The sequence below is a fragment of the Camelus dromedarius genome, chromosome 3 (genome assembly GCF_036321535.1).
Source record: "Camelus dromedarius isolate mCamDro1 chromosome 3, mCamDro1.pat, whole genome shotgun sequence".
Classification (NCBI taxonomy): domain Eukaryota; kingdom Metazoa; phylum Chordata; class Mammalia; order Artiodactyla; family Camelidae; genus Camelus; species Camelus dromedarius.
This window is the reverse complement of record NC_087438.1, coordinates 42445414-42467006: the sequence shown is the minus strand read 5'-3', so window position 1 is coordinate 42467006 and position 21593 is coordinate 42445414. Positions and strand designations below refer to the sequence as shown.

General features: G+C 41.2%; 1 protein-coding gene across 1 annotated transcript; it reads left to right on the top strand.

Moving 5' to 3' along the window:
* Positions 1-797: 797 nt before the first annotated feature.
* HTR1A (5-hydroxytryptamine receptor 1A) lies at positions 798-3058 on the top strand. The gene has a single exon (XM_031445895.2). The coding sequence runs from the start codon at positions 1447-1449 to the stop codon at positions 2713-2715; it is 1269 nt and encodes a 422-aa protein (XP_031301755.1). The 5' UTR covers positions 798-1446; the 3' UTR covers positions 2716-3058.
* Positions 3059-21593: the final 18535 nt, after the last annotated feature.

Here is a 21593-nt window from a genome sequence, read left to right as displayed (position 1 = left end):
AAAAGCAAAGGGCCATTAAAAAAACAAAACAAAACAAAAACCCGACCTCATTTACAACACAAAGGCAAACTATTCCCTTCTCTAAATTCACTTGCCACAAAGCTATGGGAGGGAGATGGCAATGCTCACTGAAATTAAAAAGGCAATGGTGAGGGAAAGGCAGGTTTGTGTGTGTGTGTGTGTGAGTAAGTGAGCGCGTGTATGTATGTATGTATGTGTGTGTGTGTGTGTGTGTGTGTGTGTGTGTGTGTGTGTGTGTGTGTGTGTGTGTGTGTGGAATACATACCGAATTGATTTTTTCTTTCACTTTGAGATGCAGCTGTTTACCTGTCCGTTGACACACCCTTTATAATTGCTTTCTCCCCCAGTTTCTCAAGGTTAAAAAGTCACAGGCAATATCCTCCCCAAAAGAGTCGGCCTGTATTGTGAGATGATAAACGGGGGTGGTTTTTAAAAAGCTAAGACACATTCCATCTTCTTTCCATCAATTAGTAATAATAATTTACAGACTGACCCAGGGCTGTCCATCTCCCCATTCGGGCTCCGTGTGCCTCCTTTTCTCATTTCCTATTGCCACTCCGTGATGCTGACTCTCCTTAAGAATCGGACAGAAATACGAAGCAGCGGGTAATTAGATTTTTCTCCCCTCAATTTTGGCTGGGTGGGAGGCGGAGTTATTTATTGTAATGTTGGTCTGACCGGCGGATCCACTGTGTGTAAGCGAATTCTGAGTCTCTTGTCGACAAAAAGGGACTTGAACGCAAAGAGGCTGAGCTAGAGGGAGATGAGGGCGGGGAACCAGGGGAAAGAGACATCCGGGGTTGGGGAAGTGTTAGGAGAGGAGAGTTAGCGTAGGAGGGAGGGAGACGGGCTGTCGGAGCAGCACACGGAGGGATAAAGAAAGGGGAGTGAGAACCGAGAGGGAGACCGAAAGGGAAGGATAGTGGGAGACAGAGAGAGACGGAGGAGACTTACAAGAAAGAGAAGAGAGGAGAGGAGAGACAGAGAAGAGGAGAAGGAGAGGAGGACTGGAGAGTGACTGTGGAGGATGGTGTTTCTCTATTCCAGATACTTCTAAGATTGGAGACTCTTTTGGTAGTGGGGAGACTCCGGGTCTGGCAGCGGCAAAGTAAAATGTACAGCGAGAGACAGACGTTCTGGCCACCTCTCCGCGTCTCAGAGATCCCGGAGCTGTTCTTCGGCCAACTCGTTTCTCAGCTGGAGTCTATGAGCGCGCTGGACTACGAGAGCCCAGGGAGCGACTAGAAGCTCGCTGCCCCGCGGAGATGCCTTCGCCTGAGCAGTAAGAACTTCCTGCTTGAGTCCCTGCATCCGCTCCCTCCTGAAACTCCCCAGGACAGAGGGGAGGAAGACCCCAGGGGGAGGGGAGAGGGGGATCCTGGCGCAGCTCTTTCTCCCCTCCCCTTCCCCGCCCGGCACGCAGGCATGGATCTGCTCAGCTTTGGACAGGGCAACAACACCACGTCGTCCCAGGGTCCCTTCGGGACACGCGGCAACGCTACTAACATCTCCGACGTGACCTTCAGCTACCAAGTGATCACTTCTCTGCTGCTGGGCACGCTCATCTTCTGCGCGGTGCTGGGCAATGCGTGCGTGGTGGCCGCCATCGCCCTGGAGCGCTCCCTGCAGAACGTGGCGAATTATCTCATAGGCTCACTGGCAGTCACCGACCTCATGGTGTCGGTGCTGGTGCTGCCCATGGCCGCATTATACCAGGTGCTCAACAAGTGGACTCTGGGACAGGTCACCTGTGACCTGTTCATCGCCCTCGACGTGCTGTGTTGCACCTCGTCCATTCTGCACCTGTGCGCCATCGCGCTGGACAGGTACTGGGCTATCACGGACCCCATCGACTACGTGAACAAGAGGACGCCGCGGCGCGCCGCTGCGCTCATCTCGCTCACTTGGCTCATTGGCTTTCTCATCTCCATTCCGCCCATGCTGGGCTGGCGCACTCCTGAAGACCGCTCGGACCCGGACGCATGCACCATCAGCAAGGACCATGGTTATACTATTTACTCCACCTTTGGCGCCTTCTACATCCCTCTGCTGCTCATGCTGGTTCTCTACGGGCGCATCTTCCGAGCCGCGCGCTTCCGCATCCGCAAGACAGTCAAGAAGGTGGAAAAGAAAGGAGCCAACACCCGCCTTGGGGCGTCACGGACCCCGCAGCCCAAGAAGAGTGTAAATGGCGAGCCGGGGAACAGAGACTGGAGGCAGGGCATAGAGAACAAGGCAGCAGGGCCTCTGTGCGCCAACGGCGCCGTGAGGCAGGGCGAAGACGGCGCCGCCCTGGAGGTGATCGAAGTGCACCGGGTGGGCAACTCCAAAGAGCACCTGCCGCTGCCTAGCGAGGCGGGTACTGTCCCCTGCGTCCCCGCCTCCTTCGAGAAGAAAAATGAGCGCAACGCAGAGGCCAAGCGCAAGATGGCCCTGGCCCGCGAGAGGAAGACGGTGAAGACGCTGGGCATTATTATGGGCACCTTCATCCTCTGCTGGTTGCCCTTCTTCATCGTGGCCCTAGTTCTGCCCTTCTGCGAGAGCAGGTGCCACATGCCCACCCTGTTGGGCGCCATAATCAACTGGCTGGGCTACTCCAACTCTCTTCTCAACCCGGTCATTTACGCCTACTTCAACAAGGACTTCCAAAACGCGTTTAAGAAGATCATCAGGTGCAAGTTCTGCCGCCGATGATGACGGAGTAGCTGGCGAGTAGGCCCACCCCATCCAGTCGGCCTCCCTCAGCCCTCTGCAATCAAAACCTTTGCTAGTTTTCCTCTGACTTTCTCAGCTGCTTGGCCCGCTGCTTCCAGACCTCGTTCCCCCGCCCCCAGCCCTCAATCCCCTGCGCGGAAGGAGGGCGCACTGTGCGAAGAGGTTCCAAAGGCGGGGCAAGAGAGTCTGGAAAACTACCCGGATCTGTGACGTGCGACTGAGGCTCAAACTTTGGCCTCAGAATCAGTTTTGATCCCAGCAATTGCTTCTTCCCTCTTCTGCCCCTTAAATCTTCACGGCTGAAGTTTAAGCCTCAGCGGTCCACGGCAAAAAAAAAAAAAAATTTTTTTTCACACAGAAAAAGAAACTATATACAGGCGCTGCGCCCACTTAAGGCTCCCACCTGATCACTTCACTGCTAGGACTTGGACTTACTGTTCAGAGTGCTGAACTCCATTCCCCAACAACACCACCCCCGCCACGCCCTCTTGCCCTAGAAATGTTTAGTTTGTTTTTTTGTGGGGTTTCTTTTTTTTTTTTTTTTTCGGTCTCATCCCTTCTTTCCTTTTCTATCTTCCCTTTTTTGCCCTCTCCAGTCCCTAAGCACTAATTCGCTAGTCGGGAAAGGTGGGAGGGTCGGCTTCAGTGTCCCCGGGAATCCCCGCCTTCAGGTGCAGCCCCGCAGAGTAGCTCCGCCGCGCACAAACCCAGGCTTTGTTTGCTTGGATTCAAAACAAGTGGCCAGAAGTTGTCTCTTAAAGTGAACTTCTAAGTGTAAGGCTGGGCCAGTGGGAGAGAGCGAGGAGAGAGTGCAGAACGAATTTATCCGTTCTTGCCTTGGTGTCAGCACTCACCAAAGAAACTGACAGTTACTGGGAAGGGAGAGCAGACTTGTATTAACTGGTTGCTGGCGAAGTCTGTACGTGTTGGCATGGCCACTTACCTACTGTGGGAGGCGCCCGCCGGCCACACAGCTCGCGCTGGGGGCGCCAAGCTGCCGGGAGTCCGCGCCTAGCTGCCGGGAGTCCGCGCGTCTACCCAGCTCTCTGAGTTCTGGCGTGCGCTGTGCGCGCGCAGCGAGAACTATTGCGGAGCTGCTGGATCCCTCCGCCTACGCCCAGGACCCGCTGAAGAGGCGGTAAACAACAGTTCCGGTTTGCGGAAGCTGGCGGCGTTAGGTTCTGCGGCCTTCTTGGGCTCCGAAAGACCAGCAGGACGCAAGGCGTGGCGTTGTCCGGGTGGCTCTAGCTGGCACACCCCTTGGAACCTGAAATGACAGTATTATCCAAAGGATGCAAACTCTTTCCTCTTAATTCACCCTCTAATTCCAATAGGGAGATAGTTCTGCTTAGCACGTCCTAGCACCACACAGGATTTGTTCTACTGGACGTCCAGGACACGTAGTTACCAGGACCTTTGTTTCCAAATGGGAATTCTGGGCTTTCAATAGAATGCGCCCCTATAGGTTTAGCACTATCCGTGACCTCAGAGGCGCTTAACTTAAATAATGAGGCCCTAAAGGACTAGTTAGGTGTACTCTCTCTGTGGAGTCCCTGAGAATCAATCATGTACATTTGCTGCTTGGCTTGACTGTCCTGCACCACAGATTTGCCAGAAACCGGCCTCTTGCCATTTGAATATCGTGGAGCACTCCAAGCTTTCTTCCTCTCAAAAGTTACCCTTTCAGCCTTGCCACTCCCGCTGAAAAACAGGTTATAATCTTTACTGCCCCCCGAAGGGAAGTTTTTCGGTGCTGTATTTGAATGTAAATTTTATCCACGTGACCGTGACCGGGATCAAGAGGTTTGTTAAAGTTAGATCTAGCCTCTAATTTTCTGATGAATAACGGTTTCGTTCTCCGGTAATTGCACAAATTTATAATTCTTACTCCCCTCTCCCTTCCTGTGTACATTTAGAATGATTGCTTCTGCTGTTTTGAGAACCATGTTGCAAATGTTGCCAATGAAAAGTTCACTTGTGCTAAAATTAGGAAGGTGAAAAGACAGCTATATCACTTGTAGTCACTTTATTGTTTTTGTCAAGCGGAACAAAGCCTCTATTTTTTTTTTCAGACCTAAACTGAGAGTAAGCATCATATCCCGTTAAAACAGAAAAATTCTAAGAACTCTGGGAACTCAGTGGATGGTTTGTCTATGCATATGTAATACTGATAAGGGGCTAATGGTAGATAAAATAAGGGAGACTTCTCCGGTCTATCAATTATTTATTCAAAAATTCAATTTCTTTTTGCTCACAATTTAAGTAGAGCTATATGGAAAAAAAACTTTTCTGTATGTCTTCCTAAATTTTTAGAACAAATTATATATATAAAATAATTCAAGCCCTAGTTTTGCTCATCCAAATTATACCTTGGCCAGCATTTAAAATTTTGAGACTTCCATTGATTTATGTCTTTTACAGAATTATGGCAATGACTTTTGAATATTTGTTCTTCCTGCTTTGGAGGAGGTACACAGGAATGGGGAAGGAGCATCCCATGGGAGTATAATGCCAAATTAATAGAGAAATTTGAGGAATAAGTGCAAAAGAGCTGCATACCAGTAAAGAGCCCTGATGCTTTTTTTTTCTTTTAAAGTATTGCATTAAGGTAAAGTATATATGCATCAAAATTGGCCTTCACTCCCCTCTGTGACAATAAAGGACTTTAACAATGGTAATGCTATAATAAACTGATATCAGTAACACATGCATCTTTATTTTAATCAGAATCATGGTCTATTTGTATTTATTTGTATAATTGTAAAATTGAAGTTAAAAAAATACAGTTATCAGGAGAAGGTCCTGCTATACAGATCAGGGATCTGACAGAGAAATAAATTTAGTTCTTAGTATAGAAACTCATTCTAGACGAGTGATTCTTTTTTAAAAATATCCTGTCTCTGATAAGAGAAGGTCACATTTCATCATTTGGCCTTGCAACCGTGCATTTTTCCTGACTGACACCTAAAGTTAAGATTTAGGCATCTGTCTAATATGGACAAGATGGGGGATTTGCAAGAGAGAAATGCAGCCTCTGGTAAAAGCACCAGGGGCCAATGCTGCGTTTTTAAAGCAGTGGACAGTGCTGAGTTCCCTCCTCTGTCTTCCCCACAATGTCCAGCTGGAAGAAAACAGCCTCCCTGGTTTCAAATAAAGCAACATATTGTTTTGGGTTTCTCACTCAATGAAAAGTGGAAAGGCATTTTCCTTTCTGGCTGGGTCTCATTTAACAGTGGAGTTTTCTATGTAACATCTATTACTATGTTAAAATTAATTCAGTTGTTCTCTCTTCCCTACTGGAATCATCAGTAATGGCTCTTGTTTCCCATGTTATGTTTGTTAATTTCACTTCTTTCTGATGTCAGAATGACAGCTTCAGGGCAAGGTAAACCCAGGTAAGTCCTAAGGGGAAAACAAAAATCAGAGCTATTATGATCACAGAAGAGAGCTCTCTGAAGCTGCATGAAGCCTAGTTTAGGCGAGGTATGTGCATTCATATCCTCCCAGTGATGCCAAGTAAAGACAGAAGTTGAGAGAACAAAAACTGTCTGGAGTTTTTCATTTGAAAACTGTTACATAAACACGTATCAGACCTTGAGTAAAATGATGCAGTTAGTATATTTGACTTTTACATTCTGAATATCTCCCTTCTTGGCCTTTGTTCTCTGCTTTGGCATCTCTTTCTCCAAGGAGACAATGGCTGTTTTCTACTGGGCTTCCGGAGCTTTATCATACTCCAATTAAGAGAGAATTTTTATGTATCCTTTCCAGTGTGACTAACAAGCCCAGATAACCAATTAGCAGCATCACAAGCCAGGTTCTATTGGATTATGTTGAAATATGGGGCTATGAATTAATATAAGCTGCTGTTGACACCTTGAAGAAGTTTCCAACCTACTTGGGTATTCAAGAATAAACTGCTATGGCTAAGTAAAAACTCATGGCAGAATATAAGCATCATCTAAACAGGACAAACCACAGGAGTTTGGCTCTAGAAAAATGCAGAGGACAAGATCACTGTGGTCTGGGAGTGAATAGGGAAGATTGGGTAGAGAAAGCTGTGCAGAATATACAGGACTGAACTCTGAGTACATGAGTAGTAATATAAAGAGAGAGAGATTCTTTATGAGGTGCCAAAGACAACCCGGTTCCTTCCTTCTGTCAAGTGAGGGTCTGAGATGCAGTTTTCACCTGGATTCCTAGATGCATTAGCTTGGGTTGATTATGGAGGTGGTGATCCTACAGAAAGATGCAGGCTCAAAACTTCCCATATGTTATGTCAACCTGAAGGGTCTGGGAAAAGAGAGAGGAGATGAGTCTAAAGCCAAAGGAGTTGGGTGAGGATGCAGGTAATTAACTAGACAAGAAGACTGGTCTGAACAGAATAAAGGGCAGAGCATATGAAGGAGAAATTCATTAAACCATTAAAGAGTGACAACAGGGTGACCAGGGGTAGACACAACACAGTAATTCACATTTATGTAATGTTGGTGATTCTGCAGTGATTTTTACCCATAATATACCATTTAAATTTGAGGTAGGAGATCCTTCTGGAAATACAAATTAGGCATTTTAGCCAAAGCAGAAGATTCACACAGTAGTAGGTAAATATAGAAAAAAGTCCTGGAAATCATATATGGCAGCATTATAATACAAGGTTAAAAACTAGATTTAGTTTTAGTTAGTGGGGACCACTAATAATGAAAGCAGAAGTGTTCTGTTTGGGGGTAATTTCAATGATGCAGGTGTGAAACAATAAATGCCTGAATGTGGGATGCTGATGAGACAGAAAAATACATCAGAGAAAGAGCTGGCAAGACTTGGTGTCTGGATGTGAAGAGAGAGGGAGGTGAAGACGCTGATGAGCTTTTGAGCCAAGTAGATTTGGGCGAATGATTGAAAAGGGAAAGTGGGGAGTTGCTTCTCCTATGGCTCTTCGTTTTTTCAGTTTTTCTGGAAATAAGAGAAGGCTTTGTTCTCTGCTAAAAGAATTTCCATCCCAGATGGCAGGGATCTGCTGGTAAAGGTATTGATACACGTGTCACAGCATTTGAACAATCTGTCGTTCGGGTGAGTGTGTGAAGATTGCCTCCTCATAAAGCAATGATTGGATGAATTCCCTGATTACTGATGCATTTTTAAAAAGTAGAATGTGTTTGTTGTTGTTTTTTTGGAGATAGCACAATTCCAAGGAACTACAGTAACCTTTCAGGAAGTGTACCTCAACCACATCATGTTAGGCAGTGTGTTAAGAATGACATGTGAAGCCCAAAAGACTGTGTCTATCCAGGCAACTAAGTGGAGAGCAGAGCATTCCATTTTGCTCCTCAAGCCCACTTTCAGAAAGTTCACCAGGCCAGAATTTCAAGGAGCTATCTTGCATTGGCAAGTGGTCCTTTTCTTGTGTCTCAGCTGGTTTCATCTTTGAAGAGAGAAAAGGAAATGAGTTGGCTGGGAGGGGAAGAGATGGAGAAAGAAAGGAGGATACAACAGGACTCACCTATCTTGTTACTTGGCTAGCTGTGGAGATTGATGAGAAAGTGTTTTGAAACTTCTCCAGAGTCCTTGGGGCAGAAGCATTCTGTGAAACATGGTGTGCTTCATAGTCTCTGGAAGCAATTAGTCTGACTGCAAGAACTAAAGAAGAGAAGAAGCAAACTATGAAAATTGGTTTTAACTGTAAAAGAACAGGAGAGCTAAGACTCTAATTGCAAATATTCACAAACAACATAGTGTCTTGCAAGCATAAACTATATTGTAAGGATTTGCAAGAGAAGGGGTGATTTATGAAACAGCCTCTAGTTCAGGAGTGGTGGGCCGATTCACTCATTCTTTGTTTGTTCAGCTAATATTTCTGGAGCACCTATGGGCGAGGCACTTTCCTGGGAACTTCAGATACAGCAGTGAACAAATAAGATGAAGTCTCTCTGGTAGATTGTTTACAAAAATGGCCACAATTATTCCCCTACACGTGTCCACCATTTTTGCAGTGGGATTTTCAGCTTCTCCCATTAAGATATGCTCTCTCATCACTTGAATATGAGTTGGCCTTGTGACTTGCTTTGACCAATAAAACAGGGCAGAACTGATGTGATTACAGGCTGTGCACAGAACTCAGTAGGCCTTGCCCTCTTCCACATGCTCCGACTGAACCCTGCCCAACCACCACGTGAACAACCTGGGCTCCTTTGCTGGAGACTGAGCGGTCACCTAGAGCAGAGAGGAGTCATCCCAGCTAAGGCCATCATGGACCAGACCGGCCTCAACTGACCCAGCAGCTGACTGCAGATGCACGGATAAGCGCAGCTGACCTCAGAGAAACCTCCCAGCTTCATTCATTCCACATTGTCAAAGCACAGACCTGTGGATTCACTAGATGGTGGTTATTTTAAGGCACTACATTTGGGGAGTAATTTGTCACACTGAAAAGCTAACTAATACAGTCACAGACCTTGAGACGTTTACATTCTAGAGAAGGAGAAAAGTAACAGCAAAACAACACACACATATATATGTAGTATGTCAGATGGTCATCAGAATTACAAGGCTAATAATAATAATAATAATAATAATAATAATAATAATAATAATAGCTACAGTAATGAATACAAAGAGTGCCAAGGTGGAGGGAGAGAGTCTTGCTGTCTTTTTTAGGGTGTTCAGGGAAGATCTTACTGATTAGGTTGCACGGACACTTTGGAGGAGTTATTAGAGGCAGGAGTTTGTACCTCAGTAGGAAAATGAGCAGTCGAACAAATAAGTCTTAAATCCTGGACAGTTTACTGTGGAAACTACAGAGGGTGTATTTCCAACAGGAAATTGCGGATTTGGGGATTTCTGTGCTCAAATTCTACGGTTTTCTCAGGTCCTGACAGCAGGCTAGTTTAGGTTGAAATTATTAGTATTCCACCTGTTTGGGATGAGATCCAGCCAGGTCATGGGAGCCCTGAGTGGGGTCTTATTGAGTCTCATGGAGTCCCATAGCCCCCAGGCTCTGGCATGTACCCTACATGGTGATAAAAACCACCTGGAAAACCAAGTCAACTGAGTTTAACTTCCTACTATGCTACTACTGTCATCTTGCCATGCTGTATAGTTTTATTTTGAAAACAGGTCTATTGGGATAAAATTCACATCTTTACATAACTCATTAAAGTTTCCAACTTGAAAGTTTTTTAGTCCATTCACAGAGTTGTGCAACCATTACCGCAATTCATTTTAGAACATTTTCATCAACTGCCAAAATAAACTCTGTATCCATTAGTAGTCACTCCCTATTTCCCCCTAAACCCTTAACCCTAGGCAACGACTAATCTACTTTGTATCTTTATGAATTTGCCCCTTCTGGACATTCCATATAAATGGAATCATACAATATGTGATCTTTTTTGTAACTGGCTTCTTTTACTTAAGATGACATTTTAAAGACGTATCCATGTTGTAGTATGTATCAATACTATAGTTCTTTTTATTGCCAAATAATATTCCATTTTATGGATATACTATATTTTATTTACCCAGTCATCCATTAATTTAGAACATGTGGGTTGTTTCCACTTTTTGGCTATTATAAAGAATGCTGCTGTGAGAAATAAGAGAATAAAGTAAGACTTAAGAATGAGCTTGGTAACTGATAAAATACTAGAAAATATAGCTTCAACTTTCTTCCTTATATTGCTTTGTCTTTGCTTGACTTTGAAGTGAAGTTCCCCACCCCTTCCTCTTTCTCTCTCACTCTCTCACTATTGCTCCAGTGGCTGGGAGACCTTATCATTGCTTTCAGTTCATGATGCTTTTCACCGTGGACCACACTGCTACCACTCCTAAGCCTCCAGGGGAACCAGGTGGCTGGTATACTTCAGCTGCCAAAACAACAGTCATGAAAACCATAAAATGTGAGGAAATTAAATACTTTTCTTTTCTTGTATTTTAGTCCTGACAGAGTGTCATTAAATAACGGGGACGTCAAGAGCTGGCTGAGAAATTCAAAGACTGTTAAAGAGTCTAAGCCACTGTTCTCATGCTTCATTGTTACATAATGAAGCCTTGATCATCCCAAAGACGCACACTTGATTGGTGTCATCTGATGACATTCTAATTTTTGCATTAGCAATTTAGGAAAATGATTAATCTTAATTTGACCTAATTTTCTGTTTCTTATTTGGCATTTAAGCTTTGATGGAATAGTATCTGATCATATTCAAATACTCAATTGGTATGGATTTCTAATATTGTGTCCTTACCTTGACAATTTTTTGTTATGTAGCTTTTCATGTTGCTTAACATGCCTCTTATCCTTTTAAGCATATTTTAATGGCATCTAGTGTGCTAGTAATGGATTTGACAGCATCATCACTGATTTTTTTCATGAACATTTCATGAACATATGTACATATATAATTTATTACTTGGCATACTTAAGCATATCTTATAAAATACGATGTACTTTTAAGAAAATGATTTGTATGTGCACACGTATAAAGTAGGCTATAAGTCAATGGTTCTTCCCTGGGGGTGACCTGCTCCCCTTACCCTCGAGTGATATTTGGCAATGTCTAGAGACATTCTTTATCATCATGGCCAGAAGGGTGCTCATGGCATCTAGCAGGTAGAGATCAGAGATGCTGCTAAACATCCCACAATGCACAGGACAGTTCCCACCACTAAACATGAGCCCAAATACAAACAGTGCCAAGGTTGAGAAACTCTGATCTAAGTGAATGGGTATGTGATCTCACGTTTTGGAAAGAAAAACATTGGAAGTACTGTGATGGCTAGCAAAGAGGTAGAGCATGCATTTAGGAGGAGTCCAAGAATGAAAATGTCACAAACTCTACCTTGTTTTTGTAATACTTGTTAGCTTTTCCAGAAGCTTTCACACTTAGAATGTCATATCATTCTTATATCATCCCTGGGATGTAGAAATGGAAGAGTTTCCAAATAAATATGCCTTTTTTACAGATGCAAAACAGACACAGAGAACTTCAGTGATTATCCTAAGGCTACTTGACTATTTAGAGATCGCAGAGCACTGAAGCCTCTGAGAAAGAGGTATATCTACCGATATAATGATAGGAGAGGAATTACGAGGCAGATTTTTTATGTTCCCAGGAGGAAAACAGGCTAGTCATTCTCATGTGCAAAAAAGGCCAGCTCTGTCTTCTCTTATCTTCTCATATCTCCTCAGGAAAGTGAAAAATCCCAGGGGAATAGGGTCACCATCTATCTATTAGTAAACACTGAATTAGATCATCATTTTTAACTAAAACATATCTCTTTATTGATGTGGAATTAAACTCACTTGCAGTAACTTGAAATTTACGTTTAGCATTAATCATGGTGTTCAAGGGAAGTAAATCTCAGATTCATCCTGTGAATTCTGCTAATTTAGCTGTGCTGAAACTGGGACAGCTCAAGCGTATGGCCTGGTCAGTTTTTCCTGTTCAATTTCTAAGCTATGACTCCTCTTTCAGCTATTGAATAATGAATGCATTTATCACAGAATGCCATCGGTCAGTGTACAGATTTAGATGAGAAATGGGACAGGCACTGATGCCTAATAACTGTGGTGTTAACCTTGGATAATGGTGTCAGTGATTTTCAGAATATTTAAGCTAGAGGAGAAATCCACTGTCATTTTCATCCTTAAGTTGCTCCTACTGTGTTATTTTGACCAGGAACAAAAATCTTTATGCTTTAACTTGGGAACAGTTAACATTGTGACATAATACCTCCTGTTTGAACAGTTGAAGTAATTAATTTTAAATGAAGTAGAGCTACAGTGCAAACTATCTCTGTATAAATATTGATTATTCAGAATAAGTTCTATTTAAACATGTTCCAACAACTTGCACAAGCCTTTGAAAGTGAGTGCATAAGGAAAAATTGCAAAGCCATTCATCTTATCTTATCAACTTACTCATTTGTCAATCAAAGGTTTTCTCAAATTTAGGGTCTACAGATTGGAGTAAGGGTTTGTTTTCAATATTTTTACTGAGTTTCTACTAGGTATCTCGCACTGTGGACACCCTGAAGAGCCATATATGTTCGTACATGTTTTCTGCAGGTAAACAGTTTTTTAGGCTGTAGGTTGGAGTAAATTCTGGAGTACCCATAGGGAGATGAGGGTAGCCAAGCAGCAGAGAGGAAGGGCTGTCAATGGTGAGGGCTGTCAGTGTCCCAATATAAAGGAGAAATTCCTAGAAATTTGCAACTTAGTGGGAGGCAGGCAAAACATGAAAGGTAAGAGGACAAGGAAAATCAGGGGATAAAGTGACCCCACAGCAGTGTTTTCAAGCTATTTATTTAGTTGAATGGTGATGAAGTGAGTTGGGATCAAAATTCCCAATATTAGCCACTGAATTAGTTCGTTGAATTCGGAGGAGTTGTCTATAAATACTTATATGCTAATGGTTGGTCTTAATTCTAGCTAATTTGAATTACCAGGGGAGTTTTACACATATGAATGGTTGTACCCCCACCTGGAGATTCTGATTCATTAAGTCTAGAATTAGGTCTGGGAAATTACCAGTAACACAGCAAACAAAGAAATCTCCATGGGTCATTTTAAAATACAGAAAACCATGGATACAAAGAGGGCAGAAAATATCTGATGGCATTTATCAGAAAACTCATCATATATGAAGAGGTGACGTGTGCTTCATGAGGATATTAACTTTATGAGTCTGAGACTTTAGCGTGGAGATAGATGACGTTGGGGGCTATCTTCTACCCTTTGGGAAAAAAATGAGAAAAGGCCAGTAAAACTTTACTCCTGGTCTCCTGCTTATGCCCGGAAGCCTTCTGGGAACCAACAATTTAGCTAACAAGTTAGAACTCAGCATAAATAGAAACTAACTACAAATGGACTTAAAAACAAAGTGATCAATATTTAGGATATCTGCATGAAACAAATGCGTCAATTTTCAATCTTGTGGAAGTTAAAAATGACTGCCAGAGATGAAAAGGTTAACACTGTCCTCTGGTAACCAGAATGGGGGCTTGTTGTTGGTAGAACATTACTGCTCAGTGTCAGGAAAGAGATACATGTGTGCCTATTGCACAAATTACCTTTATAGAAAGATAAAGACGTTTTCAAGTCTGAGGTTGTGAATGACAAATCACATTCCTGGAGGTGTAGAATGAGTTAGGTGATTGATCCATATAATGTCTCAAGAATAAACAGGCACCATTAACAAGGAGCAGGATGATAGGTCAGTGTTTGTTTTGGCAAATACAATTTTGATCTCCTGTGTCCTAAGTCTTTGGTAAATTTGACTTTAAGCATTGTTTAGAGATGTGCACTAACCTAGGTGAAACAATTTATTTAATCTGTCATCATTTTAATAGGAATGTATTTAGCAATGCAAATTATTTGACAAAAATACATCCTCTGAGGGAAGTTTAAGACTAGTTTTTAAGGAGTTAGACAATTAGAACAAGTACTGTATCCCAATAGATGTTAATTTTGTTGACGTGAAACTGTCCTTGCTCTCCTATACCCCCTAAACAATTTGCTGTTAAAAGTTGTTGATAGATTGCTCCCATCATGCCTATGGTATAATTTGTTAGAGCTAAAAGTGGAAAACTTTAAAATTGTATAATTGTTCAGTTTCCGACAGTCATTTGAGTTCCTACATTTAATTCTTACCTTTCCTAAATTCCTAATACAATCAATAAGAAATAGAAAAAGATTTTAAAAATACCCATATAGATTATATCAGTGGGGAGGAAGAGGTAAAGCTGCCATCAACAGGCTAGATATTTTCAGAAATTTCTGAAAGATGTAGTAGAAATAGTACCAGATCTGAGGGAGATATCTACATGCCTAGAATATAATGAATTCATCCATCCATCCATCCATTCATTCTTCTACAAACTTAGTTTACAAATATTTATTGAGCACCTACAATGTGTCACATATTTGAGGCACTGAAGAGCACAAAAGCGAATAGCACTGACAAACTTTGCTCTCATGAGATCTAGTGTGGGGAGACATAGTCCAGAAATTAATGAGCAAACAAACAAGATAATTTAAAATACTGATAAAGGACTACAAAAAGCAAAACATAATACGGTAATAAAGAGGATTCCTGGGGGAGGGACACTAGTGGTGGTGGCATGAAGCAATATTTTGTTGTGTGTCAGGAAAGACCTCTCTGAAGATATGACAGTAGAGCTGAGATCTGGATAATGGGAAGGAATCAGCCACAAGAAGATCTGGAGGAACAGCATTTCGGGCAGATGAAATAATGAATGCAAATGCTACGAAGAAGCAGAGGGGTCCAGTGTGGCTGAAGAAGAGTAAAGGAGGGAGAGAGCTGCAAGATGTGACGTCAAAATAGAGGCAACCTCACTACAAAGGCAGCCAAGTGTATGCCTCAGGGCCCCTCATTTGCATCAATTCTTGTAAGACCTTGGACTTAATGTTGTATTATTTTTCTTGAATTGGGCTCTTCAAGTTGCATAAACTTTAGGTTCCTCAAAGCTTGGATTCTGCCCTGATTCAGAGGTTAAGGGTCAGCAAGATCTTACAGGCTCTGGGAAGGGCTTTTGAAGTTTTATGTTGTTAACCTGGGGAGCCTTGGAAGGTTTGGGGCAGTACAGTCCTATGGCCTGATGTGTGCCGTGTATTGCAGAAGGACTCCTGTGGCCACTGTCTATGGACTATGTAGGTGGGTAGGAATGCAAAGTGAGGCCCCTTAGCAGTCTTTGTTAGGAGTTGCCCCAATGGCTTGGGAGAGGGTGGCTTGGAACAGTGAGGCAGCAATGGAGATGGCGGGAAGGGGACCTGTGAAGACCTTACCCGAATAGCATCTCTAAGAAATATCCTTCTAAGTCCCAGCTGAAGGCTTGGGTGGGAAGTGGGCAGCAACTAGAAGTCAATTCTTAATCCTACTGATGACTTTGAGAAACGCACTAGTGGACAAAACCACTAGTTAAAAGACTAATGGGATTTTTTTTAAGAATAATATTCATTAGTAGTGAAAATGTGATAACAATGAACACTCATACATACCGCTGATAAAATGAAAATTGGCACAAGTTTTTTTGAAGAGAAATTGGTGCTTGAAATGTTACGGAAACGACAGGCCAGTCAAGAAACAAGCACCACTCGGAGGGTTGGAGTACTCAGATGTATTACGCCGGAGGGCTCAGAGGGGCTTCTGCTCCAAAGCTCTGAGCACCTCCAAGACGTGCGCATGAGGTTTTATAGGGTAAAGTACAAGCTTGGGGTATTCGGCCAATAGGCATGGAACAGCTTTAGCAGCATTATCATCACAAAAGTGGAGGCGGGGAGGCAGCAAACCAACATCCGAAGCCAGATATGTATCTTTGAAAACCCAGCTGGCTAGCAAAAAATATGAACAGCAAACCAACACTAATTAACTTACATTTACAAGTTAGTCCAGCAGAACTCAGATCAGTATTTCGATACTTAGATTTGTGAGTTACCTTGTTAGACCAGCCCGGCTTTTCCTTCACAAAATCATAAACCTGTCAACTGAAATAAATGCGCAGCTTAAAAGTTGAAAGAGTTATGTTTTATTTGGCCGGAGGACTCAAGCCAGGATGACAGCCTCTCAGATCGCTCCGAGGGACTGCTCCGAAGAGGTAGGGGAGGAGCTAGGATATACAGGAGCTTTACAACAAAGACCAAGTAGTTGGAACAATAAAAGATTACTTGTTATCTGAAGAAAACCAGGCACCTCAAGTTAAAGAATTTAGTGCTTTTCTATGTATGGGAGGAAGCAAACATTTGGGCTCACTGAATCCATTCCTTTGACAAGCACCTAGCTATCTAGGGTCAGTATCCAGTCCTTTCTTATTCTGAGTCCGCTCAGAGTGCACCATCGTGGTGCACTGCAGGCCCTACCCCACTGGGGGGGGGGGGGGTGGCAGCCGCTGATGACTTGGTTTCAGCATTATTTGTTTACTGATATGGTTGCAGTATTTTTACTCACATTGCAGTATTTTCGTTCACAAACCTTTCAATGTGCTTTATTTTTAGTTTAGTAATACCACTTTTAGGAAATCCTTCTGTGGAAATAAACAGACCACTGATCAAGGATGCATTTATGGAGAGATTTATTCTAGCATTGTTAATATTGCAGAAGAACTGGATAGAGGTCAAATGTTCAATGATAGGGGTTTGAGTGAATTCATTATGATAATCCACACAATGGATTACTAAGGAGTAATTGAAAATGAACATACAGGCACATAGGCATTGTTTTTGGATGGTGTTAGCAATATACTGTTAATGAGAAAAACAAGCTACAAAATACTTGTATGTGAAGAAATATTTATGAATATGAATTTTTAAAAGTCTTGAATATATATGTATATGCTAACAATGCTTATCTTTTTGTGGTAGGACTAAAGATGATTAAAAATTTCTCTCTGTCATGAATTTTCATAATGTAGGATGTAAAAAATGAAAAAATTAATTAGTGATAGGAAGTACTTTATAGCCATAGAAAATTGTATTGTGTTTGTTATAACTTTAGAGACTCTGAAGCAAATATCTTTTGCCATGTGGGATGCATTTTATATGTATAATCCATTAAAATTTATTTCCATAATATGTTGATTGTGGAGGCAAGAGTACACACAAGAAACAATTAGATGGAATGAAATGAAAATAAATAACTTAATGTAAGTGACATTAAGTGATACATTTTGCATCAGGAGATCAGTACAGAGAGAATTAAAAGGGACCCAGGGAGTGAGCTCATTTCTGTCCTTTGCATGAAGTGAGGTGACTGTGGCTTTTAAGTCTGGCAGGAGTGGATTCAGCAGATAAGAAAAGGAGTTGCTTGGATGCAGAAATTAATGACTTTTGAGGGGAGAAGTAAAGCAATTGGTATAATTAGACCCTGATTGCATATTCGAAAGTATTAAGTTATGAGGTTAGATGTATGGTAAGCTAGGAAGAAGAATTCATAAATTTCATTATGAATCCATAATTTGCAGTGGCATTGCTGTCAGGAAATTATGATGGCCTCTTGAACAGTAGAGAAGGGAGATAAAGGTGTCATTTTAGTAAAGTTATTCTGTGCAGGAGAGATTAAGTGAAGAGGCTGTTGACCAGGAAAGCAGTGGCAAATGTACTGGCCAGCTCTAGATCAGGGTCTGTCAGGCTGATGCCTGTGAGATCATGCAAGGAAACATCAGCAGTACTTAATACACAGAAGAGGGGAGACCAAAATGAATCCCGTGTTTCCAAACTGGAAAGATGAGGTACTGGGAAACCAGCCTAGAGAAAGTGGGAGATGAAGCTTGAAGAGAAAGGGTGGTCCTTCCTGTAGGAAGTGAGAAGGAATACAATCCACAGCGGAGTTTTTGAGTAGTTAAATAGTTGCTAATGTGGCCCATTAGTCCAGCTTGCCTGTGAAGCCCTTGCTGGACACCACATGAAAGGACACACTGGCACATTTTGTGTTTCTGAACTAAATCATGAGACCCCTCAATGTATTGTCCCTTATTCCATAGGCCATCTTTGGTTACCTGGGCCACAGAATTAGCTATTGATTCTCTGATATCCATCTTTAACTTGGCTCTCAATTTTCATGGTCCAGGTTATGTCCCTAGCTATCAGTCAGGCAGCTGTGACTAAAGATGCTGTGTCTCCATTCTAGACACACGGCTTAGGCCACCTGGGGTCATTTCCTTCCCAGTTAAAAAAAAAAACAAAATAACTTATTTCAAAATAATTTTAGATTTATGAAGTTGCAAGAATAGTACTCAGAGTTCCCTTGTACCTTTAACATTTCACGTAGCCATAGTATCAAATTAAAGAAATTAGCATTGGTACAATGCTGTTAATTAAACTACAGACTTTATTCTGATTTTACTAGTATTCCTACTACTTGTCCTTTTCTGTTACAGGATCCAATCCAGAATCCCATAAAGTGTTTAGTAGTTATTTCTTCTTAGTCTTCTTCATTATTTTATCAGACTTTCTTCATCTTTTATGATCATAGCATTTTTGAAGAACAGTCAGTTATTTTATCAAATTTCCCTCGATTTAGGTTTGTCTCATATTTTCTCATGCTTAGATTGAGGCTATCCATCTTTGTCAAGAACACCACAGAAATCGTGTTGTGCCCTTCTCAGTGCAACATGTCAGGGTGAACAGGAGTTGATATACCTTACGACACACGTTTGTATTTATTTCTGTATCGATCTCTCTGTATACAGTAGAACCATGAGTTTATACTGGTATCTCTGATTCCAGTCCAGCACCACAGGGTTCATTCTAGCCTTCCCCCTTTTCTTATTTGTAACTTATTTCTCCAAAAGTGAGAAGCATGGCCCTTATTATCTATGTTTACTTATTTTATCAACTTTGGTATACACACACATTTTTTTTTAAATTGTTAACACACACCTCTTTAAGAAATAAATTTACCAATTACAGTACAGTTTCATGTATGGTTCTTCTGTCTTTAACCTTAACACTATCCAGTCAGAATATTCTTTTTCAAAGTTAAATTAAGTTAGTTCTTTCTTTCCCCATTCCCTTTACTGTGGATATATTATTTACTTGTAATGCACTTAAATACATTTATTATAATTTGCATTCTACTTTGTGTTCTCTTCAGTCCTGGTTCTTTTAAAATTTACACAAAGAAGAATTTATTCTCTGTGGTGTAACTTTTCATGGGATTGGACGTGTTCAGAGAACTTTGAATCTACCCACCACGGTCATGATGTAGAACATTTCTATCACCTCAAAAATTCCTTCCTTCTGTCCATTTAGAGTCAACTTCAGCCTCTGCCTCCAGTCCTACTAATCTATTTTCTATTCTTATCATTTTGCCTTTTCCAGAAAGTCAGATAAATGGAATCATATAATCTTTTGTTTCTGGCTTCTTTCACTTAGCAGAATTTATTTAAGATGCATCCATACTGTTACATGAATCAAAAATGTTTCCTTTTATTGCTTAGTAGTATTGTATCATAAGTATGAACCACATTTTGTTTATCTAGTCCCTGGGGGAAGAACATCTGGGTGGTTTCCAGTTTTGGACAATTATGAACACAGTGATACAAATATTCCTGTACAGGCTTTTACGTGATATAAGTTTTCATTTCTCTTGGGTAAATGCTAGGAGTGGGATAGCTGCTTCATATGGTAAATATATGCTGAACTTTGTAAGAAACTGCCAAGCTGTTTTTGTTCCATAGTGTTATACATTACACATTCCCACCAGTAGTATACAAGAGTTTTTCCATATCCTCTCAAAACCTGATGTAATCAGGGGTTTTGCCTTTCTAATGAATGTGTATTAATATAACACTGCAGTTTTAATTTACATTTTCCTAATGATTAGTGATCCTGAACATTTTTTAACATGCTAGTGTTCCACGTGGACATTTTCTTAGTTAACTGTTCAGATCTGATCTTTTATTCACTTAAAAAAATCAGGTTGTTTGTTTTCTTGTTGTTGAGTTTTGAGCGTTATTTGTATATTGTATATACAAGTCCTTTGTTAAAATTGTGATGCGCAGACATTTTCTCCCAGTTTGTGGCTTGTCTTTCCATTCTCTTCACAGTATCTTTCACAAAGAAGAGGTTCATAACTTTGATAAAGCACAATTTATCATTTTTCCTTCCTTAAGAATTGAACAGTTGGTGTCATATTAAAATCCTTGCCTAACTCAAGGTATAAAAGATTTTCTACTATTTTAGTCCAGATTTTTACTTTTACTTAAAAAAATATATTTTAATCTTACTAAAAATTCTGGAATTTCACTTTTTACATTTAGGTCTATGGCCAATTTTTGAATAAAAGGTGAGATATGTGCTGAGGTTCATGTTTTTTGCGGGTATTCACTTTTTCAAGCACCATTTGTTGAAAAGGTGATCCTTTCTTTTTTGAAATGTCATTTCACTGTTGTCAAATATTAGTGTAGGATTATTTCTGGACACTTTATTCTATTCCATTGATCTATGTGTTTAGCCTTTTGCTAACATCACACACTCTTGATTAGTATGTCATAAAATTTGTAGTGTGCCCTCTAACTTTGTACTTTTTTTTTCCAAAATTATTTTGGCTCTCCTAGTTCCTTTGCTTTTCTACATAAATTTTAGATTTTTGTCAGTGTCTACAAAAATAGTATTGGTATTTTAATTTGGATTACGTTAAAACTATAGATCGAACTGGAAGAGAATTGATATCTTAACATAAGTGATCCTGCCAATTTATAAGAATCTTATTTTGTCATTAATCTGAAAATTTCTCTTTTAATTGATATGTTTAGGCCATTCGTAGTTATGGGTTTATTAGTATGGCTGATGAAGGCCATTGATTTGCTCACATTCTTCTTGTGCAGCAGAACGAAGGACCCCGTCCCTTCCCCAAAGGGGACAGATGTAGCAGTGGAGTTGACCAGGTGCCATATGATGCCCATGCTTACACTGAACAAAGGAGTATAGATCGAGTCTGAGACAGGGAAAGATATTCTCACACAAGGTGCTAAGTCCAGCATAGCCTGAGAGGACTTGATGTCTTGGTAAGGAAGTGTTTCAAGTTCAAGACCATTCTTATGTGGCTGAGTGGGTGTCAAAAGACTGTTTTCCCAACACACATCTATTCCTAACACATACCATATTTTATAGAAAAATTGAAATAATACAGGAAAGCACAATGAAGGAATACATGTCACTCACAATGCTACCAGCAGTAGATAATAAGCCATTATTTTTGGTGTTTTCTTCCCATCTGTATATAATGTATACACTTGACATTTTATATACTTGAGATTGTACAGTTCATAGCTATCACCTGATTTTATTCACTTTGTTAAACATTTTCTTACATCCTTAAGTATTTCTAAGATCATTCTTT

Coding starts and splice junctions, on each gene's coding strand:
- HTR1A (XM_031445895.2), top strand. CDS start 1,447: ATGGATCTGCTCAGCTTTGGACAGGGCAACAACACCACGTCGTCCCAG.